General features: G+C 50.7%; 1 protein-coding gene across 1 annotated transcript; it reads left to right on the top strand.

The window, feature by feature from the left end:
- The first annotated feature begins 562 nt into the window (after nt 1-562).
- RBP3 (retinol binding protein 3) lies at nt 563-20,816 on the top strand. The gene is made up of 4 exons (XM_077822988.1): nt 563-3,610; nt 10,727-10,917; nt 18,920-19,062; nt 20,488-20,816. The coding sequence occupies exons 1-4, from the start codon at nt 563-565 to the stop codon at nt 20,814-20,816; spliced, it is 3,711 nt and encodes a 1,236-aa protein (XP_077679114.1).
- The last annotated feature ends 583 nt before the right edge of the window (nt 20,817-21,399 follow it).

Genomic DNA, 21,399 nt, shown 5'->3' with positions numbered 1-21,399 from the left:
TACCAAGGACAGAGAATTATAAGTAATCACCAGGGCAAAAATACCAAATTATCTGCTGATCTAGCCTAATTCAAAATGTTCCAGGTATTATTTTGCCACAAGTGACAATAATAGATTGGATTATTGCTCTTCTAATTGTGGTTCTCTGCCAAATGGCTCTGCATTTAAATGATTTGAGTTTGATAAGTCTAGACCAGTTTAAAATGGGCAGTGGTGTATTGAAAGCAGTTAACTGTCAAAGGGAGACCTATAAGTCTAACAACTTGGAATAAACATCTCCTTGAGTGTTCTTCATTACTGTTTCATAAGAGGTTTGGAAAGTGGCATGATGCTGAACTTCATCTATTCATGCACTTTGGCTGATGCACTCCAGTTTAATGAGATTAGAGGTTTAATGCAGATAAAAGACTTATCGAGTCGGTACTCCCAGATTTAACACTGGGCTTTCAGTGCTGATTCACAGACAGAGAGGGTCAGTGGAGAGCTAAACGTGTCTAGATCTACAAGCATCTCTGGTTTCTTATCAAGGTGCAATTTATTTTCCTCCCTCTAATGATTCAAAATGATTGGGGGACCTCTCTTGTTGTTATCAGCTCTGGTTTTCTGCAACGTATGTACTGAGGAAATCTTCCAGCCAAATCTGGTGCGGGACATGGCCAAGGTCCTTCTGGATAATTACTGTTTCCCTGAAAACCTGGTGGGGATGCAAGATGCTATCGAACAGGCCATCAAAAGTGGGGAGATCCTGGACATCTCAGATCCCAAATTGTTGGCCAATGTCTTGACGGCTGGTGTACAAGGTGCCTTGAACGACCCAAGACTGGTGATCTCCTACGAGCCGTTGGCTCCTGTGGCTCCAAAGCAAGAAAATGAGGCTTCCTTTACTCGGGAGCAGCTCCTGGATCTTATCCAGCATGTGGTCAAGTACGAGCAGCTGGAGGGAAACGTGGGCTATCTGAGGATTGATCACATCATCGGCCAAGACGTTGTGCAGAAGATTGGGGCTTTCCTGGTGGACAAGGTGTGGAAGACTTTGATGGGGACCTCTGCCCTGGTGCTAGACCTGCGCCACAACACTGGGGGGCAGGTCTCCGGCATCCCTTTCATCATCTCCTACCTCTGCGAAGCCGGCAAGGTGCTGCACGTGGACACGGTGTACAACCGGCCCTCCAACACCACCACGGAGATATGGACCCTGCCCCAGGTGCTGGGTGAGAGGTATGGCAAGGACAAAGATGTTGTCGTGCTGATCAGCCGGCATACCACTGGGGTGGCCGAAGATGTGGCTTACATCCTCAAGCACATGCACAGAGCCATCATCGTGGGGGAGAGGACAGCTGGGGGCTCACTGGACATCCAGAAGCTGCGGATCGGTGCCTCCCATTTCTACATGACAGTGCCCGTATCACGGTCTGTGAGCCCTCTGAGCGGGGGTGGGCAGAGCTGGGAGGTCACTGGGGTGCCGCCATGTGTAGCCAGCCAGATGGAGCAGGCCCTGGAGAAGGCACTGGCCATCCTGTCAGTACGCAGGGCAGTGCCTGGCATGATCAGCCGCCTCATGGGCATACTACAGGACTATTACACCCTAGCAGAGCGGGTGCCCGTGCTGCTGCAACACCTCTCTGCCTTCGACTACTCCTCCGTCCAGTCTGCCGAGGACCTGGCCACCAAGCTCAATGCCGAACTGCAGGCTGTGTCCGAGGACCCACGCCTCCTGCTCCGGGTCACCATGCCAGGCGAGGCTGCTACCTCACCCATGGAGGAGGAGACCCCGGTGGCTGCTGACCTGCCCGACAATGAGGAGTTGCAGCGGGCCCTGGTGGACACCGTGTTCCAGGTGTCAGTGCTGCCGGGCAATGTGGGCTACATGCGCTTTGATGAGTTCGCTGATGCCTCCGTGCTGGCTAAGCTGGGCCCCTACATTGTGCACAAGGTGTGGGAGCCCCTCCAGGCCACCGAAAACCTGATTGTGGACCTGCGCTACAACCCTGGGGGCCCGTCCTCAGGCGCCGTGCCCCTGCTGCTCTCCTACTTTCAGGACCCCACCACCGGCCCTGTCCACCTCTTCACTACCTATGACAGGCGCACCAACCACACACAGGAGCACAACAGCTGGGCTGGGCTACTGGGCCAGCCCTATGGGGCCCAGCGTGGCATCTACCTGCTCACCAGCCACCGCACGGCCACCGCCGCTGAGGAATTCGCCTACCTCATGCAGTCCCTGGGCCGCGCCACTCTGATCGGCGAGATCACAGCGGGCAGCCTCTCACACACCCGCACCTTCCCTCTGCTGCAGCCAGAGGAGGACATCACCCAGGGACTCAGCATCACCGTGCCCGTCATCACCTTTGTCGACAACCATGGAGACTGCTGGCTCGGTGGTGGCGTGGTGCCGGATGCCATTGTGCTGGCTGACGAGGCGCTTGAGAAAGCCAGGGAGGTGCTGGCTTTCCACCAGGTCATGGGAGCACTTGTGGAAAGCACTGGACAGCTGTTGGAGGCTCACTATGCCATCCCAGAGGTAGCTGGGAAGGCCAGTGTCATGTTAAACACCAAGCGGGCCCAAGGTGGTTACCGCTCAGCTGTGGACTTGGAGACATTGGCCTCCCAGCTCACCAACGACCTGCAGGAGGCCTCAGGGGACCACCGTCTGCACGTCTTCCACAGCCACATGGAGCCCACCGCCGAGGAACAGTCCCCTAACAAGATCCCCACTCCAGAGGAGCTGGCCTACATCATCGATGCCCTCTTCAAGGTTGACGTGTTGCCAGGCAACCTAGGCTACCTGCGCTTCGACATGATGGCCGAGGCGGAGACAGTGAAGGCCATCGGGCCGCAGCTAGTGCGCCTGGTATGGGACAAATTGGTGGGCACTGATGCGATGATCATCGACATGAGATACAACATGGGTGGCTACTCCACCGCCGTGCCCATCTTCTGCTCCTACTTCTTTGAGCCCGAGCCCCGGCAGCACCTCTACACCATCTTTGACCGCAGCACCTCCCACAGCATTGAGGTGTGGACCCTCTCCCAGGTCACTGGCCAGAGGTATGGCTCCCTGAAGGACATCTACATCCTGACCAGCCACATGAGCGGCTCAGCAGCCGAAACCTTTGCCCGCTCCATGAAGGATCTGCACCGGGCCACAGTCATTGGTGAGCCCACCATGGGCGGCTCGCTCTCGGGGGGCATCTACCGGGTTGGCAACAGCTCCCTGTATGCCTCCATCCCCAGCCAGGTGGTGCTCAGCCCCCTCACCGGCAAAGTGTGGAGTGTGTCGGGGGTGGAGCCACACATCACCATCCAGGCGAGCGAAGCCATGGCTGCAGCTCAGCAGATTGCCGCCTTGCGCGCCAAGGTGCCTGGCATGCTGCAGACAGTGGGGAAGTTAGTGGCGGACAACTACGCCTTTGCAGACATGGGGGCCGACATGGCGACCAAGCTTACTGCCCTTGCCCCCAAGGACACTTACAAGATGGTTAACTCCGAAGAGGAGCTGGCCAAGAAGGTGGCAGCTGACCTGCAAGCCCTGTCTGGAGATGCGCACCTGAAAATAGCCCACATCCCAGAGCCTTCCAAGGGCCACATTCCGGGGATCGTGCCAATGCAGGTGAGTCTCTCACACGCTCAGCTAGGGACTCGCTACCATCTGTCACGTGGGTTCTAGGACTGTGTGCAGCGAGTTAAGGACCCCAGCTACATTCCTGGCCCATATTTCTAAACCTCCCAGGTTTCCCAGGCTCCAGCACAGAGGCGAAAGCCCAAATGGGTATAGGGCATGCAGGGCTTTGTAGGGGGACCTTGTATGGCCACTGCTCTGGGGCTGCTGAGCTGAGCTCTCCCATGACCAGTGAACATGGAGGGGTTGCTGGGGGTGGGGGGTAGGGAGCATACCACTGATTACATGGAAGATGTCTCATACCAGGTGACTTCTGACTTCTTCTCAGATGCTCTAGTTTTGCCATGTTGTATTAAGTTGGCCTCAGTAAGTACATTACTTGCATGACCAAGCCTGATGGCATTGATTTTTCGATCTGAGACGAAGTGGTTGCTCTAGAGGTCTTTAACAAGAGACATGTCCATGCATTTTGTAATCTACCCTTCTGCACGTATAAGATAACCTCACCCACCATCTCATTTTCTGTGACTCCCAGGATTGTAGGGAACTCCCTTATATTGACCATCCTCTCCTAACGGGTCTCCTAATCAACATTAGAGAGCTTGGCCGCGCTTTGCCTTGGAAAAGTGGCTGGATAGACGCTAGATGACCTCAAAGAGAATTTGATTTTTAATAATCCACTTTTGCCCCCGCTGTGAGGTTTGCCGGGCAGCGCTTCTGCGTCATTCTCAGCTGAGCTGCTCATACCCGTGGAGTGCTTCAACAAACCCTTTTATTTGATGTGCTGGAGGGAGCTCCCAGGAGTCACTTGTTAAAATTCCATCACAGATGGACTCAGCCCCTCCTTGGTTACGGCTGTAGCATCCCTGACCCAGACAACTTACCCCTAGGGCTCTTAATGTTGCCTTTGGAAGAGCGCCTTATTTTGCTTTTGGAGCGGACCACATGGTCGGGCATCTTCCTGAGGAAAGAGATCCCTGAGCTTCTACCCTGTGAGGTCTTTGGCTCGTACAATTTATCGTGGGGGGTGACCCTGTGCCATGCTCTCAGCCTCTTCCCTGGGGATCACGATTGAGCATTTCCAGGAAAGGGCACTTGTTTTAGGTTTGTTTGCCCAGAGGTGCTGCCCCTTTCCTTGGCTGTGAGAAAGAATTTGTGCTAAAAACGGGAAACTAATCAATGGATTCTCCGTTCCGTTGCTCACCCACCTCCCAGTGGTCCTGGGGCATGGGCATATCCCAGGCTAATGGGGAACTTTTGTGGGAGCTACTTGCTAAAATATGGGCTACACCTCACTGGTGATCTGCTGTCAGGTCCGTAAAAGTGCCGTCTAGCAAGTCAATCCCCCTACCCCTGCATGTAATAGTTATTTATGAGTGTCTATTATTGCCTGGTGAACCCTGATTGTTGGAAGCAGATTCATAGGATAAAAATCTAACTTAGCACCTCATAGGTGAAATTCCAGCCCCGGTGAAGCCAGTGGGACCCCACACTCAGTAATGCTTCTGTTCAGTCCTGCTTGTCCAGGGCAGGCATTGGAAGAGGTAGGATGGCTCCTCCGTAAGAGTAGAGGGGGAGAATGGAAAGGGGTCAGTAGCCTCCAAGAGGGAACGCATATCTCAGGAGCAGAGAAGGTCTGACAGTCAGCTACGGGTGGCGAGCAGTCTGGGAGCAGACTCTCTCATGGTAGAGTACAAACCAGGAGAGGGATAAGGGCTGGATAAGGGGAGGCTGGGCTTGGGGAGTTTCCAGAGCCGAGAGCAGGAGTGGACTAAGAGCTGGAGGTGAAAGCCTTAACCTGGTGACAGGGAGAGAGCAGTAGAGGCTGGGGACACTATTGTGCGGAGCACTGGGGCAGCAAGAGGGCCCACGACGCGCCAGCAATGTAGCCTCTTCTCTCTTTCCATAGCCAACTACAGCAGCTGGCCAAGTGCCAGCAGTGAGCGGGCTCAGCCCAGAGTAGCACCATCGCCCCACAACTCAGATGGGGCCCCCGCTCCCCTCTTGACCCTCTTTGCAGGACGGACATTCGCCTCTACCTTGCTCTAGCTGCCACAAGGGGGTGCTGTCTATGCATTTTTCCTGAGAACCCCAGTGCCACTGTCCAGAGAGCACATACCTCAAGGTAACGTTGAAGCTCACATTCCCAAGTGGCAGACTGTAGTAGATGAATCTTTCCCAGGGCATCTTCATTCACTGCCATAATAACCCCTCCAGCTTACTGCCTACATCCTTCCTAAAACGAAAGGCACCAACCTTCAGAGCCAGCCAGTCCCTCAAAAGTGGGGTTTGCTTTAGCTTGACCCTGATAATAAAGCAGAAGAAAGTGATGGTGTGCGGGCGGAAGAAGGGGAAGGATGCAGGAGACATGCATGTAGCCCTGGTGTGGCCACCCCATTGAAACAGCTGCTAAACCAGCATTTAGCGAGTGAAGAGATCTCCTCTGTGACAGCGGCAAGGTCAGTGCTAGCTGGAGTTCCCTGGTGCAGAAATTCTAGTTGCCCCAGTCAGGTTTCCCAGGGGCTAGCATTATGTAGGCGTTTGCTGTTCAGAACATAGCCCACACTTTTGCTGTGAAGCAGGGTTCCATATGCTCACAGATGCCTGCTCAGCAACCCCGGCTCCAACTCCCCAGGCTTATCCTCTCGGCTGATTCTCTTGTCTCTTTCCCCCCCCAAACCACAAAGTCTCCAAGGACTTTTCCCTTTGCATACTGAGACGTCCATGTGAATGAACACCCAGGCCCTGTAAGTTGCATGGGGCTGGGGCAGAAAGGACATGCTGCCCAATTTTTCCACACGTGATGCACTAAGTTCAGATGACAAGGATCACAGATGGGGCCCTTTCCTCCAAGCTCCCACTAACCCCCTACATTTGGGGTTTAATTTTCTGAGTCTCCAGCTGAGAATAGGGCCCCTAGTAGCCTCCTCACTGCACATCTCTAGTAAGCAGGATTCATTTTAAACAGCAACTATCCTTGCATCTCAAATCTTCCCTTTCCTAGGTAAATATTACATATGCACAGTCTCTAACCCCAGGGGTGCTTTCTGGGGTATTGTCAGTATTTGGGGAGGAACGAGGGGGTTTACGGACAGTTCAGTGCGAGTGAGGAAGGGAAGCTTATGTCTTTTTGCTTGGCTACACTAATGAATAAAGGCACAGCACTTTGCTTAAAGGGACAGTGTCAGGAGAGGGGTAAAAAAATCAATACCTATTGTATTACCAGCAGATGAAAGAATTTAACTGTGGGCCCAGTTCTCATCTGGTGTATACAAGTGTAACCCCATTAAAGTCAATGGAACTGTGCCAGTTTACACCATCTTAGAATCTGGCTCCTATACAAACCTAATGGACTCTTTGCTGTTTATTTCCTTTTCACATTTCGCTCGGGCTGGACCACAGCAACGCATTGACCCAGATCTCCAGAGCTCTCTTCCAACCCTAATCTTCTATGATTCTATGTCCCTTGCTTTTGCCTCTCTCTGATCCTCACACACTAGCACAATGCAGTTACATGTAGGATGCACAACAACGCAGCCAGAGCCATTTTTTAAAAAAGTAAAAACACCACACACAGTCTGTTTAAAAGTGCCTGTTCATTTTTGGGTTTTGTAAAACTGATTTTGAATGAAATCCTAAATTTGGCTGCCTACAGTGTACTTGCAAGCTTTCCTTTCTATGATAATATGCCACTGTATTTGTCTGGAAATAAAAATGTTGCAAACTAACTTCAGCCAGAATATTAATTTACAGGACACCTGTTCAAATAGCTCTGTAGCAGTGGGCCGGCTGGTGTGTTTGTGCACCACTGCTCCCTGCTGGGTGGAATTAGAACAGCCCAGTTGTGTGTTTGTCTTGATGCTCTGGCTGGTAGAGTGCTGTGATTACATGAGAACCTCAGTTCTCCTTTTAAAAAGAAGTAAGTTTCTAGCCTTGCTGGTTGCAGAGAAGACATGACCTGAATGTAATTCTCATGGTTTAAAAACCACATGCAAGAGAAAAAGAACCCAAAATATATATTTTTAAAATCTGATGATTTTTAAGCCATCAGGATTTCAAGGCCGTATGGCCCATCATTTTTGGATGCCTGGAACTGGCAATGCTGTTTGTTTATAGTACAGAAGTACCTAGAGGCTCTGAGATCAGAGGCCCATTGTGCTAGGTGTTGCACAAACACATAGTAAGAGACATTCCCTGCCCCAAAGACAAGAAAAGAGTGGGAGAGGAAACTGAGGCAGGGAGCAAGGAAGTGATATGCCCAAGGCCATAGAGATGATCAGTGGCAGAGCCAGGAATTAAACCCTACTCTTTGAAGGCCAGGCCGACATCTTAGTCCTGCATCAAGCCACACCATCTCATTCACGTAGCATTACTATTGTGTGCTCAGTGTTTACAGCACAGGGCCCACAGACCCTATGCTGTTAGTGAACAGCAATTCTTCTGTCACTCAGGTGGCATGGGCCTGGTCTGTTGGCACGGGAAAAATCTCCATTCTAATTCTAAAAATTCTCCATTCTAAAAATCCCCACTGCTTGCAGTGTTCTTCTTATTTAGGCCCAGAGAGCTTATATGTAACAATTCAACCCTTTTAATTTAACCATGCTGTCATGAATTTCCCATTGTGTAAGAGGAAATAACTCACTACTGTCAACCACCCATGTTTAAAAAACAAAGCACGCATCAGTCCACTCCAAATCATGAGATTTAGAAAGAAAGGAAAGAAAAAAGCTTTTTATTTGCCTTCCAGCTTTTGAGCCATTGGGATACCCATATTTTCCAGCTTTTCACTGCAACCATCAAGGCCAGGTAGAGATACTCTCCTGTTCACATGACTCCAGGAGCTGGGGCTTTAAGGCAAACACCAATTAAACACAAGATTAACAATAAAGTCAGGAGGGCTGGTGACACTTCTAACAAGTGTGGCGCTCCGAAATGGGCACAGATTGGTTACAAGCATGTTCAATGAGCGGGTAAGAAGCTAGATCATAAACCACATAAGTGTGAACAAATACAGAGCTTATTTTTAACCAACATGCTTAGGGGCAGTGGGTCATCCCTGATATAGAGCAAGGCCCCACTCTCAGCTCACTCTTACTTCTCCCAGATAACTTGTTTGCAGTCCAAAGTACTCACAGTAACAGTCCCCTACCTAGCATCCAATTTACAGAGTCTCGAAATATCCAGTTTCCTCTAGCCCTTCCCCCCGGCTAAGGGATTCCACAGCCTCCTTTCCCAGGGCTATGATATAGCTCAAGCCAGCTTCCCCAGCAGTCATATTCCAGCCCCACTTCATAGAGTTTCCCTTCCAGCAAGTCAACTAACAGCTAGGTTTTGATCCTGGTCAGGTGATACCTCTCTAATTACCACCTGGTCCCATTCACTAGCTGGTCCTCTCCTCCCTTAAACACCTATTCCTTAAAGGGGCCATGTCATGGAACAGGGTGGGCTGGCCCAGAGCTCCCCCTTACTCTCTAATGGGACCAGAACATTGTGAAGGTATATTCCAGGGATCTGTGCTTATGGTTGAAGTCTTATTTGTAGGTTAATTCTTACTGAGAAGAAACACATCTGTAGATGGGGTTTTTTCTGACCTCTCCATTGCAAGGAGGGGTTCAGCATTTCTGCACCAGACCAAAGCAGCATCAGAACAATGCAATGAATGCTGGCTTTTTTCTTTAAACCCTGGGAAGATCAAATTGCATGGCCGTCACAGGCGTGAGTGACAAGGTCAGCAGAGTTGAACTGATATGTCTGCAGCCCAGACAGCGGGGTTGTTTTCCAGAGGGCACAGAGAGAAAGAGGGGCAGGAAGGGAATCCACTAGGCAGCTCTTGCGGTTAGGTCAGTAGCTGGTACCAGCAGGGACTCGGGATCAACAGTCAAAGTTTTGGCTTTGCAAAAGGCACTGGGATGGTGGCAACAAATAGCTTCAGGAGCAAAGAGGAAGAAAAGCCCTGGGCCTCCAAGTAGCGCTGCCTAATGAGCTAGCACTCAGGAGACCTGGTTCATTTCCTACCTTGGGTGAGTTACTTCCCCTCCCTGTATCCCAGTTTTAACATGGGAATAATGATACTCCTTTGTGATGCAGGTGGAGATATACTGCTGGGAAGGGGGCATTTGTACTTGCAGAGGCAAAACCACGATCAATAATGTACATTTACCTTAAACTGTTGGGCTGCATTCAGTCTGGGCAGGCTTTTCTTATCACTGCCATAGCTCAGTGTCCCATCAGCATTTATAAAGGGAGCCTCTCAGCTCTAAGGGATTTGCCCAAGGTCACATGGACACTGTGGCAGAGCTGGGATGTGCATCTAGGGACCAAGGACGTTGATCCGTTCTCAGAGACGTGCAGGCAAAGCACTGAAGTCTGACTGGAGGAGCAGGCTGTGGCCCCACTATAGACAGGGGTTACAGGGACTAGAGCCCTGCCCCCAAACCCGACAGGACCCTACAACAAGTGTCGAGTCTGGGCTGTGCCGGGTGGGAAAACAACTGGATACTGTTGGACCCGACTCAGATCAGCTGTCCTCCTCCTGCCTGTGGGGTTGTTGTGCTGGCATCTGCATGCCCCGCTCCTGCCAGCCATTGCCACCTAGTTGTGCTGCGAGCGTGCCGAGGAGTGCTCTAAAATTAGGCCCAAGCAGACCTCACCCATGGACACAGTTCTTCTACTCGTTGGCTACACCTTGTCTTTCATTATTTGTTTTCTATGTTTGCCCTGGAACATCCAGATGAACAAAATAAAGTTAATCACTGCCCTGCATGTGAGATTCCAGACACATGTCCCACATATAAGCATCTTAGCACAAGGGCACCACATGATATTCCTGACACATGTACCATGTATAGGAATCTTAGTACATGGCCACCACATGATACTCCTGACACATGGCCACCACATGACATTCCTGACACATGGCCAACATAGCCTCTTAAAACAAGTCTCCCACATGACATTCCTAACACATGCCCACCACATGACATTTTTAACATAAGATTCCTAACATATGCCCAGCATGGGCTAAACCTGACACATGTGATTCCTCTCCAATCTTATGCCAAGAGTGCAGTGCCAGATAATGATTTTTTTTTTTTGCAACTCTTTCAGATCCCTTCCCCAGAAGTATTTGAAGATCTGATTAAATTTTCTTTCCGCACCAACGTATTTGAAAACAACATTGGCTACCTGAGATTCGATATGTTTGGAGACTGTGATCTTCTAACCCAGGTGTCTGAGCTGCTGGTGGAGCATGTGTGGAAGAAGATCGTTCACACAGATGCATTAATCATAGACATGAGGTAAATTCTGGACAGAAATTCACCACATATTCTGTTTAAGTATAATTTTATTTGAAACAGTGAACTCACAGATTCCAAGGCCACATGGGACCATTGTAAAAAGAAAAGGAGTACTTGTGGCACCTTCAAGACTAACAAATTTATTTGAGCATAAGCTTTCTTGAGCTACAGCTCACTTCATCGGACCATTGTGATCATCTAGTCCGATCTCCTGTGTAACACAGGCCAGAGAATTTCCCCAAACTATTTCGTAGAGCAGAGCTTTTAAAAACACATCACATCATGATTTAAAAATTGCCAGTGATGGAGAATCCACCATGACTCTTGCTACATTGTTCCAATGGTTAATTACTCTCCTTGTTAAAAATGTACACCTTAGTTCCAGTCTGAATTTTCTTCAGAACTAGATTTATGTGGTTCACTGTCATGCCATGTCAGCTAATACTGGGGATGAAATGAAGAAAAGGAAAATTCGGGGTGAATATCCAAGGAAAATTTCCTAACAGTGAGATCTATTAGCATATGGAATGATGTCTCAAGGGAAATTGTTCCATCACTTGGGACATTGAAAACTAGATCAGAAAACTAGGAAATATACCATAGGACAGCGTTTTTCAAAGTTCGGGTCGCGACCCAGTACTGGGTCACGGCATGTCAGGCACTGGTTGCTCTGGTCAGCACCGCCGACCAGGCTGTTAATTGGCAGTGCTGCCCAGCTAAGGCAGGCTAGCGCCTACGTGCTCCGACACCGCGCTGCGCCCTGGAAGCAGCCAGCAGCTGGTCCGGCTTCTAGGCAGGAGGGCCATGGGGCTCTGCGTGCTGCCACTTCCCCGAGCACCGGCTCTGCACTCCCACTGAGGGCTGGTGAGGGGTGGTGCCTGCAGGCGAGAGCCGCACAGAGCCGTTTGCACGCTTCCGCCTAGGAGCCAGACCTGCTGCTGGCCATGTCAGGCGCAATGTGGTCCGCAGTGCCAGGACAGGCGGGAAGCCTGCCTCTGTACCCCAGCTGCGCCGCTGACCGGGAGCCACCCGAGGTAAATCCGTGCCCCAATCCCTGACCCAGCCCTGAGCCCCCTTCCCCCCCAAACCTGGAGCCCCCTCCTGCACCCCAACTCCCTCATCCCAGACCCCACCCCAGAGCCTGCACCCCCAGCTCAGAGCCCTGACCCCCTCCAACACCCTAACCCCCTGCCTCAGCCCCGAGCCCCCCAAAGCTGGAGCCCCTCCTGCATCCCAAAACCCTCATCTTCGGCCCCACCCCAGAGCCTGTACCCCCAGCCCTGACCCCTTCCTGCACCCCAACCCCCTGCTCCAGATCAGAGCCCCCTCCCACACCCTGAACCTCTCATTCCCAGCCCCACCCCACAGCCCTCACCCCTGCATCCCAACCCTCTGCCCTAGCCCTCAGCCCTTCCCACACCCCTAAACCCCTCATCCCCAGCTCCATTGGATTGCAGGCATCAACAGTTATCTTCAACTGGGTCCCCAGAAAAAAAGTTTGAAAAGCACTGCCATAGGAAACAACCCTGAACTGACACAGCGTTGGGACCTCCCAGCTGTTTTCCATCTCTGATCTCTATACAAGCACTGACTGTATATGCCTTTGTTTACCTGCGTGTGTTGGTTAATGATATATTTTATTATAGGTGATGGTCAAGCGATTCACTAGTAGAACAATAGATGCTACTATGGGCTGCACTAAGTTACACCAGGGGATCAGTGCAGATTGGTCCAAGAGTGAGGAGCACAGAGGTGGCCCACCCACCCCCCATTAGCCCTCTGAAGCCCAGTTGCAGCAAGGCACTTAATCACATGCCTAACTTTAAACAACAACTTTACTGAGCTGCCCAATGTATGAAAAATGGTACATATTCTTAAGGGTGAGTTGCTGCTGCTCTTTGTCTTAGCAACCATCTACAGAGGTGCAAATAGTTCACTTTTACACAGCACTCCCCTCGGTGGTTTTCTTGCCTCAGCCCAGAGCTACCGTATATGAGGCCGCAACACAACTGGCAAATATTTACCTAAAAAATAAACCCAGTGTCAGAAACGGTTTCAAACGCTCAAGAAACGCACACATCAATTACAGTCAGGAGTCTCGCCGTATTCGGCATTTTGCTTAAAAATCTGGTGGTTCTATGAGAATCATCTCCGCTTTCATTTTTCAAAAAGTAGATTTCTAGCCCTCGTGGGCGCAGCGAGAAGCTGGAAAAGGAGACACAAGCACACGTCAGGGCACAGAATCCAATACAAAGGACGCAATGTTTATTATGGTTTTAAAATCTTGTAACTTTTCAGCCAATCTCGCGTTTCTTTGAGGGGCCCAATGTCTGATTTGTGAATGCTGGGGACTGGCAATCACATTGTTATCTAGGTCTGGCCCCCATCCCTGTGCTATCTGAGCCCCTCACCATCTTTAATGGATTTATCCCCGCAACGCAGAGCTGTTGTCAGCATAGTGCAGACAAGGAACTGAGGCACGGAGAGACTAAGGCCCAGATCCTCAAAGGCCTCACTCCTTTTGATTGGGACCTAAGTGACTCGCCTCCCATCATACAGGAAGTCTGCGGTCAAGCAGGGATTTGCACCCAGGTCTTGAAAGTCGTAGACTAGCGCTCTAACCATTGGACCATCCAGGCTGGATTTTCCACCGCAGCTCATATTCCTAGAAGCAGGACACATGTACGGTTAGACACACAAGGCAGGGGAGATGATATCTTTTATTGCACCAACCTCTGCTGATGAGAGCTGAGTAGCTCAAAAGCTTGTCTCTCTCACCACCACAGGCTGGCCCAATGAAAGCTATCACCTCCTCCGCCTTGTCTCTCGGATATCCTGGACTGACACGGCTACACCACCACTGCGTATAGACAGTTAGTTAGTGCTGCTGTATTATTATTATTGTCTTGTCAAAACACTCATCATCCCAGAGCTCTCAACAGTGGGCTAGAAAATTTGCAGCGTCCCCCCCCCACGGATTTTCACAGACAGGAGGCATTTGACATTTTCTGCTCCTTCCATGTCCTGTAGACTCAATCAACTCAACACCATGTGAAATCCACACTGCAGGGCAGGCAGCTGCTCTGTCATCTCACTGCCTGGCTTCAGGATGGCTTTGAAGCTTTGTCTCTCTCTTCCCCAGCCAGCTGCTCTAGATTTGCATTCTGGGGACTCTCCTTAATAGCATCCTGGTGAGAAACGTTTGTCATCCTCCCTACCCGAAGAAAGTGACCCAAAGATTCAGATAGTCAAAGATCGGAAGGGAAATGGCCAGGGATCTTTGGCTGAATTAAAGTGGTCTTGGATTGATGGCATATGAAAAATAATCACTTTAATTTACAAAGAGGCATTCCTACACCAAAGGGCTTTACAAACTGGTTTCAAGGATCACTTCCCCTCTCTCTGAAAGGGGCGCTGCCTGTGGGGGGGAAAGCTTGTAACTGTTTAACAACACTCAGCAATGCTACGGGACAGTTTAAGACAGGAAGTGAAGAAGATTCTCCTGCAATTGTAGGGGGGAGTTTAGGCAGGCAGAACATAATTGCTTGCGATAGACTGGAACCAGGGATGTTAGTGAAGAGGTTCCACTCACTGCTGGTGCACCTCCATGAGACTAAGTGTGGGATTAGCTCTCACCCCCTCCTGTCAGTTGCTCATGCTGCGGCCCTTCTCTCGCTCTGTGTGACTCAGGGTGCTCTCTCTTCATGACTCAGCCCTCTGGCCAGGTCACTCTAGTGTCCCCCCCACTTGTGGGGTAACAAAGTCACACCAGACAAGCTGTCTCAGGTGGTCTTTTGTTCCATGTTGCCAGGTCCTGTGCCACTTTCCCAGTGGCTGGTAGGGGAACCCAGGCCCACCCGCTACTCCGGGTTCCAACCCTATGACTTGCAATCCAGATCTGCTCAATCTCTGTTGCAGTAGCTCTTTTCCTGGGCTCCTTCCTACCCCATTCTTCTCTCTCCTGGCCTATCTCTGGGTTTACCACCAGAGATTCCTCTGCTCCCCGTGGCTACTTCACCCCTCTCAGCTGCTTGTCAAGTTCCCCAGTCCAGGGAAAGACCAGCACTTACTCTCCCCCTGGATCTTCTCCTTGTCCCTGGCCAGATCTCTTTCCCTCTAGGGAGTTTCAGAGTAACAGCCGTGTTAGTCTGTATTCGCAAAAAGAAAAGGAGTACTTGTGGCACCTTAGAGACTAACCAGTTTATTTGAGCATAAGTATCCGATGAAGTGAGCTGTAGCTCACGAAAGCTTATGCTTAAATAAATTGGTTTGTCTCTAAGGTGCCACAAGTACTCCTCCTCTAGGGAGTGACTGCAGACCTCCTCCCTGCTCTCACTTCCTGGCTTTACACTCCTAGCCCTGCTCCCACCCCAGCTGGGCTTCACCTGTCATTAATGCTTAGCAATCCCTGATTCCCTTCCAGGTGCAGTGTCTAAGGTTAACTGGCCCATCCTGGCCCACATTAACCCACTCAGGGCTTGTGTGGGGTAGACACCCCGTCACTCACCCTTCCTGCAAAGGGACCAGAGGACACCAGTTCTCGCTGACAGCACGTTTTGAGGTTTCAACTTTGTCTGGGTTCCATACTGGAACAAAACCAAACCTATCTGCATTAAAGCAGAGCTGGGTCTAAATGCCTCAGAGTGGGCAGTCGGGCATCGGCACATGGGGAAGTCCAGGTTCAAATCCCAGCTCTGCCTGATGCAGGGCACAATTTTTCATTCCCAGGTCATGCTGATTCCAACAGAGCAGATACTTGAATCTGGGTTTCCTATACCCCCAGGGCAGCACGCTACCCACCCCCCTAGAGAGTGTGAGAGATTCCCTCGCTCCCCAGCCTGACAGTCTTCAGCAAAACTGAAACATCTCGGTTCCAACATTTCATTCTGTCAGAAGTGGTCTGACCCGCCCAGCCTCACCCTGGCCAGCACCTCTAGTAGTACGGCTCTGCGCTCAGGATGGCTCTACACCTACTGACGAGGAAAATGGCATGTGCTGAATTACCAATATCCTTTGCTGGAGCCACAATGCTCTTTAGTGTGAGTTCCTCAGCCCAGCCCAGCCTAGCCTGATATAGAGCAAAATTCCGCTCTCTGTTACACTGGTGTAAATCCAGAGTACCTGCATCAGAGTCAGCAGAGTTATTCTCAATTTACACCGTTGTAACAGAGAGCAGAATTTGGCCCATGATTCCCCTTCCAAGCCCTTTCTCATTTCATTGTGGGGGGGGGGAAAGAGGGGGAGCTCATCTCCTGCCCCCAGTTGGCGGTGAGCTCATAATGACAGTCCTGCAGGAAAGGGACCGTGACTGGAGCCCAGTGTGGTTCAATGGAGTTCATGGTGCATGGCAAATGGAAAGCTAAGAGTCCGGGCTTATCCGTTCACATCCATTAACCATGCATTGCCTCCTGCACCCCATTCAGAACCCTCCAGCACTCTGCACACCCCTCATTACAGTGACAACTGCAGCAGCTTGGGCTGTGACAGGTACAGCTGGATCCCTGCGATGTACTGGCAGCAGAGCCTCGCTCTACTCTTCCCCAGCATTTTTCATCCCTAGATCTCCACATGCGTTACAAAGGAGATCGGAATCATTATCCCCATGTTACAGATGGGAAAACTGAGGCACAGAGTGACAGAAAGTGACTTGCCCAGGGTCACCCAGCAGGCCAGTCGCAGAGCCAGAACTAGAACGCAGGTCTCCTCTGAATCCCAGTCTAGTGCTCTGTCCACTAGCATGCAGGAGAACTGTGTCTCCGGCTGATTTGGCTATCACTGACTCCAGCGTGAGTCCACTGTGGCCATTCCCACATTGCGTAGGAAGCTGGGCTGATTTCCCTGTCTATGATGGAGTGACCCCCCTGGATTCTACTAACCCCTCCCTGGGCTGGAGAGCCTTTTTTGCCTTGGGGTTTGGCTGGATTGCACTGAATATCAGTTATCACCAGACCCTACTACAAGGTCTGTGCCTTCCCCCGGATGTTAAATTACAGCCCGGGAACACCTTGCCCTCACTAGCTGGGGAGCAAGGGCTAAACATTTCCAATACAGTGCACCAGACAATGTTCTGATTGAAAGGGGAAAATAAATTAGCTCATTCTTCTCCTCTACACCAGCATGTTGAAATCGGCCCTGGGATGCAGGGCAAAGGGGAAATACTTGTAGCAGCCTCTTGTGACATCTCTGCAGCACATTACATTAATGTGTGTATACGTCTGCTGTGCATGCCATCAGATATACAGATTAGAGATGCTCCGGACTGTCCACTCGGGGGTGCTTTACACCACAGCACATATGGCATTTATTTACAGGAGAGAAATGGCTGGTGTCATTAATGGGGACATATTTAAAAGGAATGGTGTGTCTTTGCGGCAGGAGCTCCATCTGGGGTGATACATCTATGATTTGTATCTTGAGCTGCTGATGTAGAATTAAAAGGGAGACTCTTAGTTTAAGAATCGTGGGCCAAAATTCTCAGCCTTGCATGCCCTAAGTTAGGCACCTGCATGAATATTTAGATACCCAAATACGCCGGCTGATTCGATGTGGTGCTGAACACTCACAGCTCCGATTGGCTTTCATGGGTAGGGCAGGGGCTGAAAATCAGGCCCCTTATTCTGGTGCCTAAAAATGGAATCCAGCATCTAGATTTACACAGCAAAGTTTGAACGGATTGGCTCATTTTTAAAGGCCTTTGCTTCTGCTAGTAAGAGCCTTAGGTTAATAAACCCGGAGAACTATAAGAATGTCATGTCCCCATTGACGCCGCTTGTTTACTCTGTGCATTCTGGGGCCGGGGGGTGACCCAGGAAAATAAACCTAATGAGTTTCACTTCTTGTTTCTGGTCAGGTTCCCTTGCAGATTCTCAAGGGCCAGCACAGTTCTGCAACGTTAGGGGTGCAAATACTGCAGGGCAGAATGCACTATGTAAATGGAAGCCATGACGTCTAGGCCATATTACTGGAGGTGTGCAAGCAGTTGCACTCGCTGCCACAGCACCCCCTGCCATCAGGTCAAGGTACTGCAGGGGTCCTCACCTCTAGCACACCTGTTGCTCACCTTCTGCAATTTCCACAGTATGCATCCGATGAAGTGAGCTGTAGCTCACGAAAGCTCATGCTCAAATAAATTGGTTAGTCTCTCAGGTGCCACAAGTATTCCTTTTCTTTTTGCGAATACAGACTAACATGGCTGTTACTCTGAAACCTGTCACCTCTTTGAGCGTTTCTGTCCACAGCTTAGCCCTCTGGCTCAGTCACCTGTAGTCCAGCTCCTTCTGGGGCAACAGAGAGTCCAAACATCCCAACAAAAGACCCTTTCACCCTCTGGAGCTACTCCTCAAAACACCTGTCCTGAGCTCTGTCCTCAGCCCCATTCCAGGTACAAAAATCCTGGTAGAGGAACTCAGACCCACCTTCTGCCCTTGGTGCCAACCAAGCTAGGTCTGCTCCTTCAGATATGCTGCTGCTTCCATGGGCCACATCCTACCTCCTAGCCCCTTACACTGCTTCCCCGCAACCTGTGGTTCACACAGTCTGTCTTCTGGCTCGCAGCCCTCTCCACCTTTTCCCTGGGTCTTCTCAGCTCCATGGTCCTCCCCTAGAACCCAGGACTGCCCCACTGCCTTTGCCAGGGCCCACCACAGGGACTAGGTCCATCCCTGCAACCCTCTTCAGCTTATCTTCACCATGCCCTTCCCAGAGAGGGGAAACACCCTGCCTCTTCTGTCCTGGCTCTCCTTCTACTGACTGGGTTCTCGCTGTCTTTGCAGTGAGCCTTGACCCGGTCACAGCTGCCTCACTAATGGTAATTAAGCCACTAGATCAGGCTCAGCTTGGGGGTAGCTTAAAGGACCAGCCAGCCAGTGACAAGGCACTACAAAGCAGACGCTTGTGGGAGGGAGATGGGCAGGGCAGGGCAGTTGTACTATTTGCCACAAGCTTTCAGTTATGTCCTTACATGCTTCCGATGAGGGGGTTTTTTTTGTTTGCTTTTAAAAAGGTACAATATTGGAGGCCCCACTTCCTCCATAGCAGCCCTGTGCTCCTATTTCTTCGATGAAGGGCACCCAGTTCTCCTGGACAAAGTCTACAACCGACCCAATGACACGATAAGTGAGATCTGGACCCAGCCGCAGCTCGCAGGTGAGTTATCAATTACTCTTTGTGAGAGCTTTTCCTTTCAGGTGACGACAAGTACTCTCGACCTATTTCCCAGACCCATGGAATGCTGGTTTCCTAGCAATCCATCAGAGACAATGTTCCCCTACCACTAATGGCCAAGTCTGTATGGAGAATGGAAAAGTAATGAGCAGAGGAAAATGATATACTCCAAATGTCTGAGCTCCCTGAATACTGATCTTAACGTTAAGGGGGGAAATTGCAGACAGTGCTGGCGCAAGGTGCTGCATTGTCGGCCATAATTAGACATGGTGAGTGCTCTGGAGCAGCGTGAATTGGTGACCTGTTTGAGCATGCTGCAAACCCCCAGAACGGACAGAATTCCATTGACTTCAGCAGGAGTTGGATCCGGCCCTACGTATCCGCTGTGATGACTGGGGATATCTTCTGGGAGGAGTTCATTTGTTGGTGGCACGGGTTGTTTTTAAAATGAATTCTCTAAGAGAAGCTTCGAGCATGAGGCGGCCCCCTTGCTGATTGCTCAGAGCTGGCTGGCTAATAAGCTCCCAGGATTGTCACTCTGTGTGTGGGTCACGCTGACGTCTAGAATGTCTGTACGGTCCACATGAAGCAGCTACAAGCACTGCCGAGGGCTTTTTGTTCAGAACATCGCCAGGTTCCATCATCACTGGGTTTGGCGACAGTTCCCGACCAATTTGCATGTTCTCTGCTTTTTCTTTACACTTAATAAATTTGAGCCATGCCACAGCCTGGGCTCTCGCCTAATCATTAACTATAACACCATGGGCACCTATGACAGACAGATACTTAAAGAAGCTTTAAAAGCTTTAAAAAGACTGGATTTTTAAAGGAGCTTAGGATCAGATTTCCAAGTGCTCAGCTCCCCTTGCGACACCTAGAGCTTAGCACCCAACCAGCACTCAGTGTGCTGAACTATTTTGAAAATCTGGCACCAAGAGAAAAATCTACTGCTCCCATCTGGTTATGTAAGGGACACAGCCAAGTCAGTTCAGATCCCAATTCGAGATTTTCTATAAAAGGGTTTGGCAAAACCTCTGATCAATGGAAATGTTGTGCCTTTTTTTTTATTGTGTTTGAGCTCCACAGAAAGCCCTGTGAATGTAAAACATGTCCCCCCTTACCCCCATCCCCATTTTCAACTCAAGCACCCTGGCAGTCTTGTTACTGCAGGAGAGCCCCAGAGGGAAACTGACTCTGCACCACAAGTGAAACTGACTGGCCTTGCTTACCATGTGTCATTTGAGGGCAAAAAGCAAATTCATACCCTTCAAGCTAGGGAGTGAGTGAGGGTTTCAAAATTCTTTCAGGGGCTATAATGCAAGGTGGGATGGGAAAGCCCTTTAATTGTGCCTCGGCAATTTTTTGAAAGTGGAACTTTGTAAGGACACTTGCTCTTGCCTCTCACAGGTGAGCGGTACGGCTCGCAGAAGGGCTTGATCATCCTCACCAGTGCTATGACGGCTGGGGCAGCCGAGGAGTTTGTGTATATCATGAGGAGGCTGGGCAGAGCTTTCATCATCGGAGAAGTGACCAGCGGCGGCTGTCACCCGCCTCAGACATATCATGTGGGTGATACCGGCCTCTACATCACCATCCCCACCTCCAGATCTGTGACCTCTGCTGATGGCACCTCCTGGGAGGGCGCAGGGGTGGCTCCGCACCTGGAGGTGCCAAGCGAGGCAGCTCTCATCCAAGCAAAGGAAATGCTCAATGCACACCTGCACAGCTCCCAGTAAACTGGCTGGTGCAGCGAGCTCCCTGCCAGAGGGATCTAGGTGGCACTTTTCAAAGGCACTTAAGGGGGTTAGGTGCCCAAATCCCATTGATTTCCTAACTCCCTTCAGCCCCTTTGAAAATCGCAGCCAAGGGTCACCGGGGGCGTGACGCACCCCTCTATGGTGGTGTTTCTGTCCTCGTGACACATGCACAAAGTCCATCGTGTCTGCTTTGGAAAATAACGTGTATGTTCCCCCTCCTGTGTCCTGAAGAGGGGTGAGAAATAGATGCAAGGGCCCAATTCCCAGCTGAGTTCATCTCCCGCCTGGCTCCTTGTTCATGTGTTCCAGAAGGACCCTTCTCCACCAGCCCCGGCACAGCCTCCCTGTATTTCTGGAGTTGCATTCCTAGTACTCACTCCCCCAGCTCACAGAGAGATGGGTGGGGAGTGAGCAGGGAAAAGGCAGTGGTGTGACTCTGCCCCCAATGTGCTAGCTGGCATAGCTAACCAGCAGGTCAGGGTAGGAAGAAAGTAACCACCTTCTGGTCAAAGCCAAGAGCAGATTGCGCCCAGCCCAGGAGCAAGGGGGAAAGCAGCGAAGA

This window comes from Eretmochelys imbricata, chromosome 7 (genome assembly GCF_965152235.1).
Source record: "Eretmochelys imbricata isolate rEreImb1 chromosome 7, rEreImb1.hap1, whole genome shotgun sequence".
Lineage (NCBI taxonomy): Eukaryota > Metazoa > Chordata > Testudines > Cheloniidae > Eretmochelys > Eretmochelys imbricata.
This window is presented reverse-complemented; position numbering and strand designations above follow the sequence as displayed.

Bases quoted from the DNA above. Each gene is read 5' to 3' on its own strand.
- RBP3 (XM_077822988.1), top strand. From the start codon at position 563: ATGATTGGGGGACCTCTCTTGTTGTTATCAGCTCTGGTTTTCTGCAAC. The intron at 3,611-10,726 runs GTGAGTCTCTCA...CAACTCTTTCAG, and splicing joins CGGGGATCGTGCCAATGCAG to ATCCCTTCCCCAGAAGTATT. The intron at 10,918-18,919 runs GTAAATTCTGGA...GCTTTTAAAAAG, and splicing joins GCATTAATCATAGACATGAG to GTACAATATTGGAGGCCCCA.